General features: G+C 35.5%; 1 protein-coding gene across 3 annotated transcripts in view; it reads left to right on the top strand.

Annotated features, from left to right (window-relative positions):
* LOC150096963 (VPS9 domain-containing protein 1-like) overlaps positions 1 to 18,828 on the top strand; it is a 453,159-nt gene that overhangs the window by 370,012 nt on the left and 64,319 nt on the right. For all 3 annotated transcript variants that reach the window (XM_090408053.1, XM_090408054.1, XM_090408055.1), the window contains one exon: positions 15,574 to 15,643. In XM_090408053.1, the coding sequence (XP_090264179.1) occupies positions 15,574 to 15,643 (70 nt within the window). The remainder of the gene's footprint in view (positions 1 to 15,573; positions 15,644 to 18,828) is intronic.

The raw sequence follows: 18,828 nt of genomic DNA, 5'->3' as shown, positions 1-18,828 counted from the left end.
ATGAGAGTCCTGAGAAAGATTAGAGGCGTGAACAGATGGCATCAATGGCAATATCATATTAAAAATGAGGATATTAGGAAAGAACTTGACATTGTCAGCATCCAGGAATGCGTTAGCAGAGCTAATCTCAGATGGTATGGTCACTTAAATAGAATGGGAGAGGAAAGATTAGCAAAACAAGTGTTCTCTGCCAGGTTGGCAGGAAAACGACCCAGAGGAAGACCAAGATATAGGTGGATTGATACGGTACAAAGTGCCTTAGACGATAGAAATATAAGATCTGATAATGTTGGAGTCTTGACAAGTAACAGACTGATTTGGAGGAAAATTGTAGATAGGAAGTTAGTAATGATGTAATTTTTTCATGTAGTACTGTCATATCCTGTACACCCCTTGAGGGTACATGGCAGGAATTTGATGATGATGATGATGATGACGACTAGTTTCGGCTTATAACAGCCTTCATCAGGTGACATTATAAAAGAAAAAACACTAAACACTGAAGGTTAAAAAAACTATGAACAACATAGAGAGTCTCTATACATAATTAGTATGAAAACGTAGTTGTATTTAAAGGCTGTTCTTTCATTTGTTGCATTGTTAGGAGAGTGTGTGCTTGCAGCATCATGTGAATGCCAGTACATGATTACAGCTGAATGACTATCTGGGAGGTTGTAGCTCAAGTTATTATTTAGATGTTGAGGATGATTTCCCTAGATTCTAAGATTTTTCTCTCCAATTCATCGTGGCAATGAAAGATGTTAGTAGATCTGTCCCAGCCTACTGTACTTGGGGTTTCATCATTAGGATTAGCCGAGGTTGATAAGGCATTGGCTAGCTGTCTCTTGTAAGCAATGTCCCTCATGTATTCCTCCATGTGTAATTCAATAGAAGTCGTATCTCGAAATGTTCGCCTGTCTCTACGCTCTCTCCATCCTCTTATTCCGCGCATATATGGAGCTCCAAAAATCCATAAGGAAAACATCCCACTGTGTCCCATTGTGGAAGGTATTGATTCTCTTATGTACAAACTTTCTAAACATCTTGCAAAATACCTCATGTTTTTCAGGCAAGTCCTCATCCTTTATCAATAACTCAGCAGACTTTGCTTCATACAGTTAAGGATGTGACAGTTAATGAAGATGAAATCATAGCTAGCTTTGACATAATTTCCTTGTTCACTAATATCCCAACAGATAAAGTCATAAAAGTAATCAAGGACAAGTTATCCAAAAAAATGTAATGTTGGCCTTACTTACCCATTGCATCAAGTCCGGTTACTTTAGATTCCAAGATACTATATACAAGCAGAATCATGGTCTTGCGATGGGTAATCCTTTATCCCCTGTTCTTGCAAATATTTATTTGGAGGATTTTGAAGCCAAGGTTAATCTTCCTTTGCTTTAACACCTAAAGTTTGGAAACGTTATATGGATGACTTTTTCCTCATTTGGAGCCATGGACATGATTCCTTAATGAATTTCCTGGAACATCTCAATAGTCGTCGTCACCCAAGTATAAAGTTCACAGCAGAGCTTGAAACTGATAGTTCCCTGCCTTTCCTAGATGTGAAACTGACCCAGTCTTCTGGTAAACTTAAAATTTCAATGTATAGAAAGCCTACACATACCAACAGATATCTTCATAGTCAGTCCCATCACTTCCCTCCCCAAAAACTTGGAATAATTTCTACCTTGGAACATTGAGCTCGCTCTCTTCTTGATGACCCAAATGAACTTCAAAAAGAAATCAACTATCTCAAAACTACTTTCATACGTAAGGGATATTCTAAAAGAATTATTGAAAAATTCCTTCTTAATCCTCCTAGTCATCACATAGAAGAAATAAATACTTTTAAAGGCAATATATCTATTCCTTACATAAGTTCAATTTCACAAAAAATTAGCCAAGGATCTAAAAAATACAATATCAGAACTTTGTTTACTCCACTTCCAAAATTCCGTTCCTTAATAAGCCACCCAAAACCATGTCATCATCATCTTAAATTTCCTGGCATGTACAAAATTTGGTGTGATTGTGATATTCCTTATTTTGGCTAGGCAGACAAATCTATTGAATTACACATGGAGGAACAAATGAGGGACATTGCTTACAAGAGACAGCGGGCCAGTGCCTTATCAAGCCATATCCTTTCCTCGGCTAATCGTAATGATGAAACCCCAAGTCATACAGTCTGCTGGGACAGATCTACTAACATCTTTCATTGCCATGATGAATTGGAGAGAAAAATCTAGGGAAATCATCCTCAACCCTGAACATCTAAATAATAACTTGAGCTACAATCTCCCAGATAGTCATTCAGCTGTAATCATGTACTGGCATTCACGTGATGCTGCAAGCATGCACTCTCCTAACAATTCAACAAACGAAAGAACAGCCTTTAAATACAACTAAAACATTTTCATACTAATTATGTATAGAGACTCTCTATGTTGTTCATAGTATTTTTAACCTTCAGTGTTTAGTGTTTTTTCTTTTATAATGTCACCTGATGAAGGCTGTTATAAGCCGAAACTAGTCGTGTTTTACTATTAAACCCCCTTTTACCTAACTCTCGGTTTAAGTCTTTCAACTCTTTTCACAATATGTATTTCAACCGAGTCAATAATTCATCATACACACAACACACACACACACACACACACATATATAGGTAACTCTCTTATAACATGGTACTTATACAGCGTGGTTTCGATATAACGCGGTCTACAAATTGTAATAACCCTTGTTGAACACGGTACTTACACAATGCGGTTTCGATATAAGATGGTCTGTAAACTGTTGTAACTCTTTATCTTTTCATATATTTTTCAACATGTGACTTAAAAATCAAATTTTATCTTCGTTAAATTTGCGTCTGCCCATATCGTGCATGTAGTTCTAAGTAGTGAATTTATATTAGGGGAAATAACCTTTAGGATTGCCATTAAATTATCTTAATAATTTAATGGCATTACCGTATAAAGTATTTATTGTAGAAAATTGTCTTCATTTTCTGCCAGGAAAGCGTATTAAAAATCATAAGTGTGTTAATCTCAAGCTGAGCACTTTATTTTTTGTTGAGTTACATACAATATGTAATGCTTTTTTATGTAAAAAAATTTATTTTTATAGTAATGGTCACTTAGAGCACTTTTGCGATATACGCGTTTGTTAATAGGGATAAACCCACCCGCTGTAAACTGCCAAGGTAACAATTGAACAAGACTAAAGATACATTCAGTTTCGATCAGCACATGAGACTCAACCTTCGCGAACTTCTTCATAAGTGCTTCAATCTCTTCAATAGTGAATTAATTGATGGGGAAATATATTTAAATGAGGAGGAACTGGTACAATTAATAGATGACGTCAAACCAAATGGCGAGGAAAGTTCTGCCGAAGATTCTGATTGTGATGAATCTGTTAAAGAATTAGTTTAAAGAAATTAGCAGAAGGATTGGACTTGGCAGGAAAGTTATTTTATGGATATCGATCTCTCAATGGAGTGCTGTGGAAAATTCACGAAACAAACCATAGTGAGGGATCTTGCTCCACCTTTGCTTCGAGTTGCCTTGGTGTTGTACTACCAAGTGGTCATTTACACTTGGATTCGCCGATAGTTTTTTTCGGTATATATGAAACTCATAGATTCGTAGTTCTCAATTTTAGAGTTTTGCTTACTGGCAGTTGAACAACAAGGGATTTTGTACCCCCTTAATTACAATTGGATATTTGTTTAGCTCCGTATTATGAACTTAATAAAAAATTGCAGCATAGTGGTAAACATGGTATTAAACCAGCCAGAGTATGCAATGAGAATTATACTAATGATGTCCAAGAGATTTCAAGTGATGACAACGTCCAGCCACTCGTAAATAAAGAACATCTACAAAATGTTAGTTTTGAAGAGAGTGATGACGATTAAAATATACATTTATTTTATTTTGCCTAAAACATTTATATATTATGTACAATGAAGTTTACATACAGTTTATAATTTTATACTATGTATTTGTTTCATAGTTTATATGTTTTCTTAACTTACATGAATTACCTGAATTAAATAAAAATATATTTTTGTTGGATATGTCATTGTTTATATAATCTTAAAAAAAAAAAGATTTCAGAACCTAACCGTACTTTTTCTATGTGATCTGAGTCTTGCATAATGCGGCATTTTTGTGGAACCTAACATCCACGTTATGCGAGGGTTATCTGAATATATGTTTTTTTTTTTTATATATATATGTACAGTGAATATGTATTATTACATTTACCGTTCAACACAGAATACCGAGAACATTTATTTTTGTTAAATATCTATGATTGTTATGGTCACTACTGCACTGAACTTTTTGTTTTGTTTCCTTTTTTTTTTTTTCTGCTTGAACCTTGTGCTGAGGAACACACCTCTGATCTCTTTCTGACAAAAAATGGAAGGTAAACATTGAATGGTTGGAGAACATTTATCAAGATTGTCTCTGTAAGAATTTAAAAAAAAGTAAGAAGTCAAGAGATTAGCTTTTCCAGTGGATAGCAATGCTGCAAAATATTTGAGTACAAAAGAAGTGGAAGCAGGGTTGAATAAAAGTTATGGCCAATAATAAGAGACTAGAAAGCATAACTGCCAATCAAACATGATTCAAGTTTCCTGCTTTTAGTCCTTTCAAATTAGTTTTGGTGGTACTAATAGTTTGCTTGCAGGGATTTTGGGCTGCTATATAAACAGAAAAGGAAGATGAAGATTTTGATGAAAGTCAGTTGCAGAAATCCCTGGCAGACATCTCAGAGTACAGAAATTTAAAATATGAAAAATGTTTCCATACCAATATAAGAATTGCTTCAGTGACATGCTAAATGCAAATGTTTGGATTAAAAGACTGAAACAATAATCCAACTAAGGAAATGAGATGTAAAAGTCACAAAAGTCATTTTCATAATGACGGACAACACATGGATAAGAGTGGTGGTGTGAATGTTGTTCCTCAAGAGAATAAATCCACACTGGATTGTGAATCCGAAATGCACAGAGAACAGATAACACCCACAGTATACTTAGGAGAGTTACAAGTGAGGAAGAGATCTAGAGTATTTGGGAAGTGTTTATTAACAGTTATCTAGTATATTCATAGGCTTGCAAACAATTTGTTTGAGATCACTGGTGATAGCAGATGTCTCACCATCTCTTCCTGCTTATCTGTGTGCAGTTAGAAAATGATCTCACTATTTGGAAAATTGAACTGAAAAGAAATTAACATTTAAAGAAAAATTACAAAAGTTTGGAATAGCTCATAGCATGAGGTGAACAGTACAGAACAAAAGAGTCATAGAGAGTTAATGAAGTATGTATGAAAATCCTGCAGGATGATTTAAATGGACTGCCAATATAACACGTATAATGGTTAAAAGCGGTCATTGGACTACAAGAATATTGATGAACATGTCTAGATAAGGAAATTACAGCCATGTCTGGACTGATGGGCTGTCTGGATGGTTTCGTATTCTGAGGAGGATACAGAAGCAAGTTATCAAATGGTGATTTTTTATGGAATGCTCTCTAGGAGAAGAGACTGAAGGTTTGTGGATTACAAAATTTAGCTGACATAAAATAGAGGATATGATGGAAACATATATGTAAATGCAGGTAGTAAGGGCAGGATGACTATATTTTTTTTCCCTTGTAGAGTGGTAAATTGGTTTAATGAGTTGTAACAGTTGGTTGTGAGTGATTTGTAAGTAAATGAGGTCAAGAGTTTAAAAGGGAGATAGTATTTTTCTCAGTATAGCCAAGATAGATTGCACAATTGCAGAGCCTAGGGCTGATGCTCAGAAGTCTAAAACACTGATGTTCTGTCCCATTCAAAGCGCAATGAACTTTAGTGAAATCTGCAACAATCAGCCCCTCTACCTACAACTTTACATTAGTTGAGCCTGTTAGCAGCTGGCAGTGGTGGCTCGTCCATAAGGGCTGCATTGAATGCAATGCCAGCGTTGGGTATACTAGCGAGTAGTACTGGCTAGTATACGCAATTCTGGAGCTGCATTCAATGCAGCCCTGTATCCCTTATAGATGAGCTGCCACTGGCAGCTGGATATATATCAATCAGCCAACAGGAATGAGATTACCATTTTGTTTATTTGAAGCTTGAAGTTGCTAGAAACCATGCTTGGGTTCTGTGGCAGAGACCTGGTTTATTTTACCTCATTTCTTCCATCCTATATGAGTGATGTTTTCAGATTATATCGCCACCATGGAGAAACCTAATATTTCTTCTTTTCTAGGATACAACTTTAAAGTGGTTATTCTGCAGACCACCTGCTGGATAGTGTACTGGATCTAATTTAATGGCAATCCTTTAGTAGGCTTCCAAGTTGGCTGGTGAAAATTCAAGGGGAAAATAGTAGCAGTGGTTTTGAAATTTTATGGTGCAAAGTAGTAATTGGTAAAATGAGATTAAACTGGATGCTGCAATAGGCCAGGGGCTATGAAGAGTATGCAGAGAAAGAAATGTATATGCAAATTGACTTAGCAAGCAAGAGAAGGGTGATCGTTGTGGGTGATTTTAATTATGGTAATTCTGATTGGATTGAAGCAATAAAGCATCATGCAATACGGAGAATGAATTAAATGTGCCAAGAAATTATATTCTTGGTTTAATCCTTTATCCAAGTGTAAGCAAACAAAGTTTGCACATAAAGTAACTTCACAACTGGTCAACTCGTATATAGACGCTAATAACTTTACATTATACTTCCCTTAGAATCCCATAATGCAAAACACATATCGTTATGGACATGTATAATACTATGCATTATGGGAAGGGTCACTATCCAGATTAGTTTTGACCTTTATTGAGGTCTCATCAGTGGCAGCCAGACCAAGGTTGAAGTAATGCAGTAGTCATTACTTGGATAAAGGATTAAACCAAGAATATAATTTCTTGGCATCTTTAACTTATAGTAAAACCAAGTGGAAAAACTTTCAACATCTATCTCTAATCAAGAGTATTTTAGTAATAATGCGAACTTGAATTAAACATTTCTTCTCCTTCATTATTTTTTTCTTTTACTCTGTTAAAGAAATTTCAAGCATTTGCTGAATGGCTGCTCTGTTGAGGGGAATGCATTTTTGATGTAACACCTATATTCCTTGTAGATGTTTTCAAATCACTAAAATCTGATGCAACTTCACCTTCTGACGTAGATTCAGGCATATTGACATCTCGTCCACTTTTAGAGTTGCTATGACACGTTCATTATCATTCAGTCACACACCTTGTGGCTACTTGTATATGGAAATATGACTTCTGCATTACTTCAACCTTTGTTCACTTCTGGGTCAAAACCTGCCTGGGTAGTGACCCTTTCCATAATGCACAGCATTATAGGAAGCATAGAGGATGATAGAGATAAACATTAGAGGATGCATTGCCAAAATTGGCAATGCATCCTCTAAATTTTAGTTCCTTAGTCTTTATTTGAGTTGTAAGTCAGCAGTTAGAATTGAAGGAAGTACAGGAAGGTGGTTTAATGTTAAATCTGGTGTCAGATAAGGATGTACATTATCCCCTCTGTTATTCATTCATCTGTATGGATCACATTATGAAGGAAAGTGGTATTAAACCTGATATCAGAATTGGAGATGTTAATGTCAGCTTTATGCAGATGATGTTATACTTCTAAATTAATCCGCTACAAGTCTGCAAGATTCCCTGACTAAATTGAATAACTGTTATAATAGATGTGGTGTGAAGGTCAGCAGTAACAAGACAAAAACAATGAAAATAGGCAGAAACACTGAAAATATCAACTGCATTGTGAATGGAGAACCTATAAAACATTTCAGCTACTTAGGTACAATTTTTAGTGAAGATGATAAATTAAACATGGAAATAGACAACAGAATCAATAAAGCTGGTATGTTAAGAAGTCAGCTGAATAAATTTATATGGAATAAGAGAGAAATTAGTCAAAACACTAAATTAACTGTATACAAGACAGTGTTCAAACCACTTTTAACTTATGGATTTGAGAGATGGGTTAGAAGTAAAACACTTGACTAAAGACTAGAGACTGCAGATATGAGAGGTCTGAAAAAGATTAGGGATGTGAAGATGGCATTAATGGCAATATCATATTAAAAATGAGAATATTAGGAAAGAACTTGACATTGTTAGCATCCAGGAACGTGGTAGCAGAGCTATCTCAAGGTGGTATAGTCACTCAAGCAGAATGAAAGAGGAAAGATTAGCAAAACAAATGTTTTGCTAATCTTTTCAGGTTGGCAGGAAAAAGATGCTGAGGAATAGCACGAGAGAGGTGGATTGATATGATAAAAAGTGCCTAGAAGATAGAAATATGAAAGCTGATAATTTTGGAGTCTTGACAGGTAACGATTTGGAAGAAAATTGTAGATAGGAAGTTTGTAATAATGTAAATTTTTCATATAGTACTATCATATCCTATACACCTTTCTGAGGGTACATGTCAGGAATTTGATGATGAACTACCATCATCACCTGAAGATCTCTTATTTCTTCCACCTCCAACAATAAATCCCTACCAAAAGTAAATTTGACATTCCATCTTTGTTTTCATGTTGATTTAAACACCAGTCATCATGTTGGCTGCAGCAAGATAAGCAAATTTTATATTTAAATGTGTGCTGATTTTGTCTAATTTGTAGATTGAATGTTGCTGTGAGATATTTGAGTGTGGAACATGGTGTTTGGATAAATTTCTTAGGTGATATTATCATAAAATCATTATGTTTGTTGTTCTACTTCAGTTTGTCTTCATACATTCCAAAAACCTACACTGCCTTAGTCTCTTTAGACTGTTTCTGAGATATCATTATATCCCTGAAAAACTAAAAATGTACACAGCATCGTTATGTGGCCTGATATAGTGGAACAGTAACCATTTTACTTTTTCATAAAAAAAGTCATTTTCATCAATTTTAACAGTGTGACCCTTTATCTTCTTCAGCCACTTCAAATTTACTAAAAATCCTTCAAGATTGAAATTAACTTTAATATATTATTATTTTGATAAACAGAGTTGCAATAATTAAAGAGGGGTGTTCAGAGCCCTGTAGCGAAAAATGTATTGACAAAATTCAACAAAACTTGGTGTGAGAACACTCTGGAACATGCGTCTTTTATTTACAAAACAATACACAATTCTTCCACCAAGGGACATTTGGTGCTACAGCAATCCCTCGATTAATGCGCCTCCAATTAGTGCATTTTCGATTAGTGCGTCATTTTTTTTTTGATACCCAAATTCGATTAGTGCACCTTTATTTTTAAGATGTATACATACATCTTAAAAATAAACGTTACAGATTTTAAAAATTTTCTCTCTATACATTTTTTATGGCTAACTATTTTAAAAAATCACTCACCAGGATGAAATAGTTTAGTTACTGATTTAAAACATTTTATAAAGTTATTTTTTAATCGCATACTACACTATTTCCATGTACACTATGTTCTCCAAATTTCTTGCCAAAATTTATGTCGTCTGCTTTACATAGCATTTTGCTGATCATATCTCGTGCCTCCTTTGCAACTGTTTTCCTTACTTTGTTTTATTTTAAAGTATTTTCCCAACCTTTCATCGTGAGTAAAAGAATTAGTGAGCAAAAACGTGGAAGTGTGAAAATGATTCGAAAAAAAATCTCATTGGAAGAAAAACTTGAAATAATAAAAAAAAATGAAGAATTAACAAGCGAGTCCATAGTAAAGATAGGACAAGAACAGAAAAATGGATAAATCAACTATAAGAACAAATTTAAGCAAAGCTGCTGAATACAAAGAGAAAATTAAGGCTGCTTCAAATTCATCATGCATGCACTCGAAATCAAAGTATTATAATGATTGAATTAGAGAGACTTCTTTCTACATGAATTGAAGATTGTAACCAAAAACGGATTCCGCTAAGCACTAAATCGAAAGGATTAAATCTGTTTGTAGCCTTTTGAAAGAAAGGGCTATTAATGATGGAAAATAAGAAGAATTCCACGTTAGTGCTGGGTGATTTGAGCATTTCAAAAAAGAGCAATAGCCTATATAATGTTCTAATCACAGGCAAAGCTGCAAGTGCAGATAAGGAGGTGGCCGCAAATTATCCAGTGATTTTGAAGAAAATTATGGAAGAAGGGGACTATTGTGACCAACAAATATTTAATGTCAATGAAACTGGCTTTTCTTGAAAGTGAATGCCTTCCAAGACTTTTCTGGCCAAATCAGAGAAATCTCAGCCTGATTATAAAATCGCAAAGTCAAATGAAATTACTGCTAGCAATATGCAAGCTGTTTGGAAGCAGATTCTTCCACATTGTGCAAATGATTTTAGAGGCTTTTCAGATGAATCTAAGTTAATTAAATCTCATTCTGAGAAATTGAGTGATTCCGTCCTGCTAAATTTAGATGCACAGCGGGAAGATCTTGAAGAATATGAAGAAAATTTAATCACTGACAAGCCCAAAGAGATTTCACAGAAATTTTTTAAGCCACAATGCTTAGAGGCTGACCCCGATAAAGAGAGAAGCAGTAAAATTTGCAGAAGTACTAGAAGAGACAATAGGGCCATAGAGTCAGTTCTATAGGGAAAAAAAAGAAGAAAAAAACAGACTGTCCGCCACACTACGTTAGCAGAATTCTTTGTTAAGAAGTAGAATAATAAATTCATATTCTGAATATGTTCTATGGTCTTTCAGCTTCATGGTTTTCCTTTAACTAGGCCCTGAGACATACCGTAATTCTTTTATTAAAAAAAACAATTAAGGGTCAAAAAAGAAATTTGAGGAACGAATTATACTTTTTCCCATAGGTTATTATATTTGATTAGTGCATTTTCAATTAATGCACCTGTTTTAAAGAGCGCATTAATCGAGAGATTTCTGTATATGCATGCGATATTTGCATAATCTCACTGTTTCTACTGACGAGTTGGTGGATATAAGGAAAAGTGAAACAGATTCACGTCATTCTGATAAGGCTGATGTGCTATGGATCTCATCGAACCAGATGTACATTGCTAGTCAAGATTTATTATCAACAATGCAGTAATGCTAATGCTACACTTCAACAAGTCTGCCATTTGAAGGATAGTAGAAAAGGACCGATAACAATAACAAATCTTAGAAAAATGATTTTACAATTTGAAAATACCAGATCTTTAGCAGTGAAATCTTTTATTCCTCAACAAGTTGATGAAGTTGCAACTGCTGTCATGAAACAAGGAATAAATAATGCATAAGGGTCCAGTAGTACTCAGTATCAAATCAATAAGGCAACTGGACATTCCATACTCAACTGTGTGGAAAATGCTTGAGGTTTTTTCTCCTACAAGATCTCTGATACTAAGCTTTGCTGTAATACAGAAACTCAACTGTAGTTTGCACTGACATTCTCAGCTTGAATGGAGGTGGATGTTGTATGGTGTGAAAGATCTTGGGGAGTGACAAGGCACATTTTTATCTGAACTGTAGTGTTAATTCACACAATTACTGCATTTGGGCTATGAATAACCCTCATGTTCCACAGACCCCTTTACACTCACTTGAAGTCACACTGTGGTGCAGTTTCAGTGCATTGCTTATTATCGGTCCATACTCTTTCCAAGAACTTCACCCAGCAAGATCAGTGACTTTTACCATCTTTTTGTTAGGTATTGAGTGATGCTGTGCAACATAGTTGTTCCACAACTGCAGCAGCAAAGATGCCTTGACTCTACCATATTCATGCAGGATGGAGCACCATCTCACATTGGATTGTTGGTACAGCAAATGTTACGCAAACTTCATAGAACACAGAGCGATTGTTCGTGCTTTTCCCACTGTATTACCACCTTGTTTGCTTGATCTCAATCCTTGTGACTTTTGGTTGTAGGGACATGTTCCTGATTTAGCAACTTTGAAAGACAGAATAACACAGCGTGTGAGGTAAATCAGTGCAGATCTGTTGCATTCCACTGCAGAAAATGTCACAGATTGCAGTTCTTAGAACATGTGAAAGAAGAATATTTTGAACCACATTTATAAGTTATACAAACACGAAAAAAAAAAAAATTTATGTCTCTTCTAGCCATTACTGTTTAATTAATCCCAAACCACATGCTAATAGCACCAAATGTCACCTAGTGGCAGAATTTTGTACTTTTTTTTCTGTAAATCAGAACCTCGTGTTACAGAATGTACTTAGATAAGTTTGGTTGAATTTCATCAAACATTTTTTGCTACAGGGCTCCTCTGAACACCTCCTCTTTAATTATGGCCTTCTTGTATATTAAAATGATGGTGGTTTGGTGGATTAAGTGGTGGAGATGGAGAGTTGTTGAGTAGGTGCCCTCCTCAATGAATCTTTGGACTCCTTGGAGGTGTCACAAAATAATAATAATAAAATGTTAATAGATAATCTCTCTCTATATATATATGTGTGTGTGTGTGTGTGTTTTAGGATTAAATGACTGGGAAACCGACATAAGAAATAAAACAAATTTTAATTGCACGACTAGTTGTTTCATCTTTAACAGACTTCTTCAGGTGCAAAAAAAAATAAAAGAAACGACCAATCAGAACCATAAAGGAAATAACTCTAAGCAGTACAAAAAAGGTTAGCATATGCATTTCAACGTTAATGCGTTAACATTTGTGTATTTAAAAACATTAGCTCTCTGACTTCATTGTTGGGTGTATGCATGTGCTCACAATCTCATGTACACCAATATTGTGTAGCAGCACAGTGACAGTCAGACAGGTTATAACTTAGGTTGTTATTGAGATGTACAGGATTGAGAATGATTTCTTTAGATTCTACTATTCTTCTCTCTGATTCATTGGAACAATGGAAAATATTAGTAGACTTGTCCCATAGTACTGGAAGGGTGTGGTTCTCTTCATTAGAATTTGCGGAAAACAGAACATGGCTAGACAGAGCACCGACTTGCATTCTCCTGTAACCTATGTCTCTCTCTCTCTGATATTCCTCGATGCATAGCTCTGTCTGGCAAAAGTATGGCTTATCACAACTGTACCAAATCTGGTACACACCAGGATACTTGAGATTGTTATGCCCAGGTTTAGGTCTGCTTAGTAAGGAGCGGAGTTTCTGTAGAGGTGTGATTAAAGTCCATGTGTTGTACTTTCGAAGAACCTTAGCCAATTTGAGAGAGATGGAGCTGATGGTGAGGAACTGGATTAAATAGGAATTTGTTAATAGTTTTTTGTAAATAGCCATTCAGTTGAACTGTAGTTCTGAGGAAATTAAGTTTTTTGTTCAGTTCCTCCTCCTCATAAAGAAGGAACAAGCCTGATCAGTCCAAGCGCCAAAATGATTCCAAACTTTTGTGGGGGCATGATCTTGTAGACTCCTGGATACCAAAGAGGGAGATGTTTTACTTTAGGTCTACTTAGTATGGAGCGAAGTTTTGGAAATGTAGTGAAACAAGTTCTAATGTTGAATTTCTTAAGAATTTTTGCCAGTTTTGGGGAGAGAGAGCTGATGTATGGCAAAGATATAAATGCTCTTGGGGAAGAAGAATCTTCAGTAGTAGGTGAACGACAGTGAGAGATAAATTTATCAATCTTCTTAAGAGAGAAACCATTGTTAACAAAAGTCCTTTTTAGTAAACTAAGTTCATTTTCAATCTCTGTTTCGTCTGTTAATAAAGATCTGGATCGATGTGCCAGGGTTGAAATAATAACAAATTTTTGCAGAGGGTGGTGATGGGAAGAAGCATGAAGGGCTGTGTGTATGGGTTTTCTAAAAATAGAGATTTTGATATTTTCAGTGCATCTTGTGAGTTTTAAGTCCAAAAAGGGATGACAGTTGTTGGATTCCAGTTCATAGGTGAAATTGATTTTCTCATGAAACTTGTTGAGATGGTCTAGAAAAATATTGAGGTTGTTTAAACCGTGTTCCCAAATGAGGAATACATCATCTATATAATGGTACCAGATTTTGGATTTCAGTGTTGAGGAATTAATCGCCTTTTCTTCGAAGTCCTTAAGGAATATATCAGCAAGAATTGAAGAGAGCGGACTGCCCATAGCCAATCCCGAGTTCTGTTTATAAATCTTATTTTCGAATTTGAAGTATCCTAAATTTACACAGTCAGAGAGTAAGAAAAAGAATTTCTTGGATAGTTTGTTCTGGAGAAGATGGAGGAGGACCTCTTGAGTAGGTACATTCGTGAAGAGAAACTATATCGAAACTTGCCATTAAATCTGATTTGTTGAGTTTGACATCTTTGATTTTGGACACGAAATCAGCTGAATTTTTTATATGAGAGAAGGAATCACCAGATAGGTTTTTCAAGAAAGATGCGAGGTATTTAGATAGGTTGTAAGTAGAGGAGTTTATACCTTCAACAATTGATCTAAGTGGAGAGTTCAATTTTAGGATCTTTGGGAGTCCATATAATCGTGGGATTAGCGGATGAATCGATCTGAGGGAAAGACGATTGTTTCTTGGTAACTCTGAGGTGGTTTTCAGTAAATTGTTGGTTCTATTGTGCAATTCTCTTGTAGGGTCACTATTTAGTTCAGAGTAAGTGTCAGTTTCTAGTAGTTCCAAAATTTTGTTATGATATTCAGTTTTGTCTAAGATGACAGTAGCATTCCCTTTGTCTCAGGAAGAATTATAATATCATTATTTTTCTTTAAGATTTTAATAGCTGATCTTTCAGAATGAGAAATGTTGTCAGTTGGGGATCTTGCATGATTTATGGTGAATATAGCTTCCATATGTAGAAGGTTTGCTTCTTGATTTGTAAGCGAGGATGCTACTTTTTCTATCTTAATTAGGAATAGTTCTTTAGGTATGGAAGTAGGAGCGATAACAAAATTGAGACCTTTAGCAAGTACAGTTTCTTCTGCTGATGAAAGGGAATGGGAAGAATCATTTATGACAACTTTTTTTAAATAGGTAGAAGTATGATGGGATGAGAGACCTAAAATCCTGTATACATTTTAGAGCATCAAATTTTCTGATGAGATTAATTTTATTTGTGTTCTGGGCTTTTGAAGCCTTTAGAATACTAATGTCTTTTAAATTGTTCCAAGTTGAAGTGTCCAGAGAATTATTTAAACAGATTTCTAGGGAAGTCTTCTTAGAGAAATAAGAAGCTAGACTATGTTTGGTGTCAACAATACGTTCAGATAAAAGCTCCAGTTTAGCTCTGTGGTAAATTCTTTGAGCTCTAGCTGTTTTAATAGATTCCTTAAAATTAAGAAATGGGGAATGACTGAATGGCACTTGCATCTTTTAAGAAAGACTAGTCTGTTGATGAATAATCCAATGGTCCTGAGATTCTTCTGATATTCTTTGATGAGCAAATTTAAATCATCGTCATCAGGAGAATTGATATCGACGTTCATATTTACTCGGTAGATAATGTTATGAAAAATATATTAGTTTGAATGACTATAATACCGAGAATAAAAAAGAATAAAGTTTAATGCTGAGATACTATAACATTATCTGCCAAGTAAATATGAATGCCGATATATATATATATATATATATTTTTTTTTTTTTTTTAATTTTATTGTTTATTTATTAGTTCACATATCTCAGAAGCTGTGTGGAGAAAAAGTTTGGCAAGATGATGACGTTTTGGGAAAACAATTATTGTGAGTTTGATTTTTTTTTTTAATTGTTTCCTAAATTAAAATTAGTAACATTATTGAAATAAAAAGCCTAAGAGGCTTTAATGATAGCTAGACAAGATAGAAACTGCAAACGTTTTAAAACTTTTTTTAACGTAGAACTTGTAAAAGGTTATAACATCAATGGATTAATAATATCCTTATAATCTATAATTTACCTTGCCAGATTGAAGCCTCTTAGCTCTATGTCAATAATTTATTTATGTACCTACTGAGATGAGAGTTCACTTATGAATAATATAACTTTCTGACATAGGATTGCTGTGGTATTGAACAGAGAGCGTTGACCCCTTTTTAGGTTTCTGCATGGTCTCGGGTCAGTTTTCCGGCAGCATTAAATGTGGGTTCTTGCTCTTTTAAGCTTCCTGCCTGGTCTCCAGAAAGAACAATAGGCTTGTACATTCTAGCAGTTGCTCTGCCGCTTCTCCAACCGAAAGCCTGATGTGGTGTTGGTACTGATCTCAGGTTATGCTATGCCAAAATTTGGATCAGTGATCGAATGGATCACAAAGGTACATAAGAAATCCAGTTTTGTAGTTACTTCAGAAAGTAGCATTTTAGAGATCACTCAGGAACTAAAGAGTTTGGTAGTTGTCAATTTGAACAAATTGAATAGCTTGGTCTTGATTCCATTTTCAGGTGTTATTGAATGGGCTTTGAATTATTGAATTTATCTGATGAGTTCTTGCTCTCTTAAACTTTCTGCTTGATCTCCAAAAAGAACTGTAGGCCATGCACTCTGGTAGTGTCTGCCGTTTTGCTGAGTGAAGCTTTGATGCAGTGATGGTACTTGCCTCAGGTTGTGCCAGGATGAAGTTCAGATCAGTAATTAAACAAAGCTCAGAGATTCATAAGCGATCCAGTTTTTGAGCTCCTTGAGAGAGTATCCTTTTAGGTCACTCAAGAGTTACTAGAAGTTTGCAACTTGAACAAATTGAATTGCTTGATCTCAGCTTGGTTTTCTGGTAAAGTTTTCCAGATTCCAGACAGTGGCCCTTTTGGGCACTGATTAGTTTACATCTACTGGACAGAATCCTTTCTAAGGTTGCCCATTCCAAGTTTTTGAAACTAGGGTGGTTTAAACATTTGGTTCTCATTTGGTATCTGATGAGAACCAATGGTTAAAAATAGCAGCCAGACCACTGAAACCTAAAACCACTTATTAAAGTGGTTTTAGGTTTAGGAAAAGGAAGACTAGCCCAGGAGTCCATAAGTGTCCTTATGGACTCCTGGGCTAGTCTTCTCTTTTAAGTTGTGCAAGCCAAGTCAACTCCCATGCCAAACATCATATTATCATAAAATCTCAGGTAATTTTTGAAAGTCTTTAAGTTTCTATCTTACCTGGTATCAATCAAATTATTATATCCTTAACTTATAAGCAACATTTAATTTCTTTAGTAGAATGAGTAGAAGAAAATTCATAGCAATTTTGAAAGTATTTCATATTCATTTTTATATAATAAAATGTGGGAACTAACCAAAAGATATTTATTTTTATTATTATTAACACCCAACTTCCATGGAGTTAGAGACTCATTATGGGAGGTACACACTATTGCACACAATGCTTATCCAACTGTGCCTTAAAATGATTCATTGTGTCCATGTTCGCAACATACTCAGGCAATGCATTCCACTTACCAACCACTCTTCATGCAAAGAACCTGTTCCTCACTCCCTCTCACTCCCTGCTCACACTCTCATACCTTCCAGCAATGGCCTCTTGTTCTATCCCCCCCCCATCTCTCATTCTATGAAAAATTTCTTCCATGTCAAGCTGATAACAATCCCCAACTAGCTTATATCTCTCTCTCATATCCTCCACCTCTTCCTCCTAATCCTATTCACGAGGCTTTGAAATTTACTCTCAATTAATCTCTCAATCTGTCCTTGTACTCCACATTCCAAAAACCACTGACAACCTTTGTGGATCTTCTCTGTACTCTTTCCAACATATCATTGTCAACATGTAAACCCAGCAAACCAGATCTGCACACAATAATCCATATGAGGCCTGATCAAGTCATTATACGATGGCATCATAACCTCTCTATTTCTGCAGTCAGGGTCCTCCACATCATTGCCATTATCCAATGTCATGCCTTCACAACTTGTGTAGTGTAGCTCCTGAATTTCCGATCCTTGTCCACCACTACCACTCTTAGATCTCTCATGTCCTCTACCTCCTTTAAAGTTCCCCCCCCCCAAGTGTATACTTTGCATTCCATCGTTGCTTACCATATTTCAAAACCTTACACTTTGCAACATTGAACTGACAGTTCCGCTTACCTGCCCATTCATGCAATCTATTCAGTTCCTGCTGCAGGCCATAACATATGCTTGACTTTGCATCTCTCTCTCCCCAATTTCATATCATTTACAAACAGCTGCATATCACTAGTTAAACCCATACCAGTATCATTGATATACAAAATAAACAACAGTGATCTCAAAACTGAACCCTGCGGTACACCGCTAGTGACCTTCCTCTTACGGGATTTCGTACCCCCATATACAACTTTCTGATACGTATCTTTGCATCCGATGGTATACAAAGTGTACACTTGGTGGGGAAACTTTTAAGGAAGTAGAAGAAATTATTACAGATCTGGGAGTGGTGGTCAAAAAGAAATTTAGACCTAAAAGACCTGAAATTTAGGATCCACATTGTGCAAGTTGTAAAGGCATCACATTGCATAATGGCTATGATGTGGAGGTCTTTGACATGAAGAAATAATGACTTTATGATGCCATTGTATAAGGTCTTGATCATGCCTCACATGGATCATTGTATATAGATTTGGTCATCCAGTTTTGATGGTGACTAGGATAAGTTAGAAAGTTTCCAGAGAAGATTCACAAGTAGTGTTTGGAATGTGGAGTAGGAAGATGGATTGAAAGAATGTAAATTACAAAGCCACGTTAATAGGAGGAGGAGAGAGTAGAAATATGATTGAGACACATAATTAATCAGAGGTTGTTATCAGGTTAACATTGAAACAATTCTTTATAGAATGAGGTCATTCCTGGAAACTGTATAAGGAGGATATGAGCAGAGTAGAGGACATGAGAGATCTAGTGTTGTGATGTCTTTCTTCTTCGTTGTGTTTTCTTTTTTGCCTAGTGCAGTTTTCTTTTTTGCCTAGAAA

The sequence above is a fragment of the Typopeltis vanoorti genome, chromosome 18 (assembly GCF_054136105.1).
Source record: "Typopeltis vanoorti isolate ZY-2024b chromosome 18, IOZ_Tvanoo_1.0, whole genome shotgun sequence".
Lineage (NCBI taxonomy): Eukaryota > Metazoa > Arthropoda > Arachnida > Uropygi > Thelyphonidae > Typopeltis > Typopeltis vanoorti.
The sequence above is the reverse complement of the archived record's forward strand: the minus strand, read 5'-3'. Positions and strand labels throughout refer to the sequence as shown.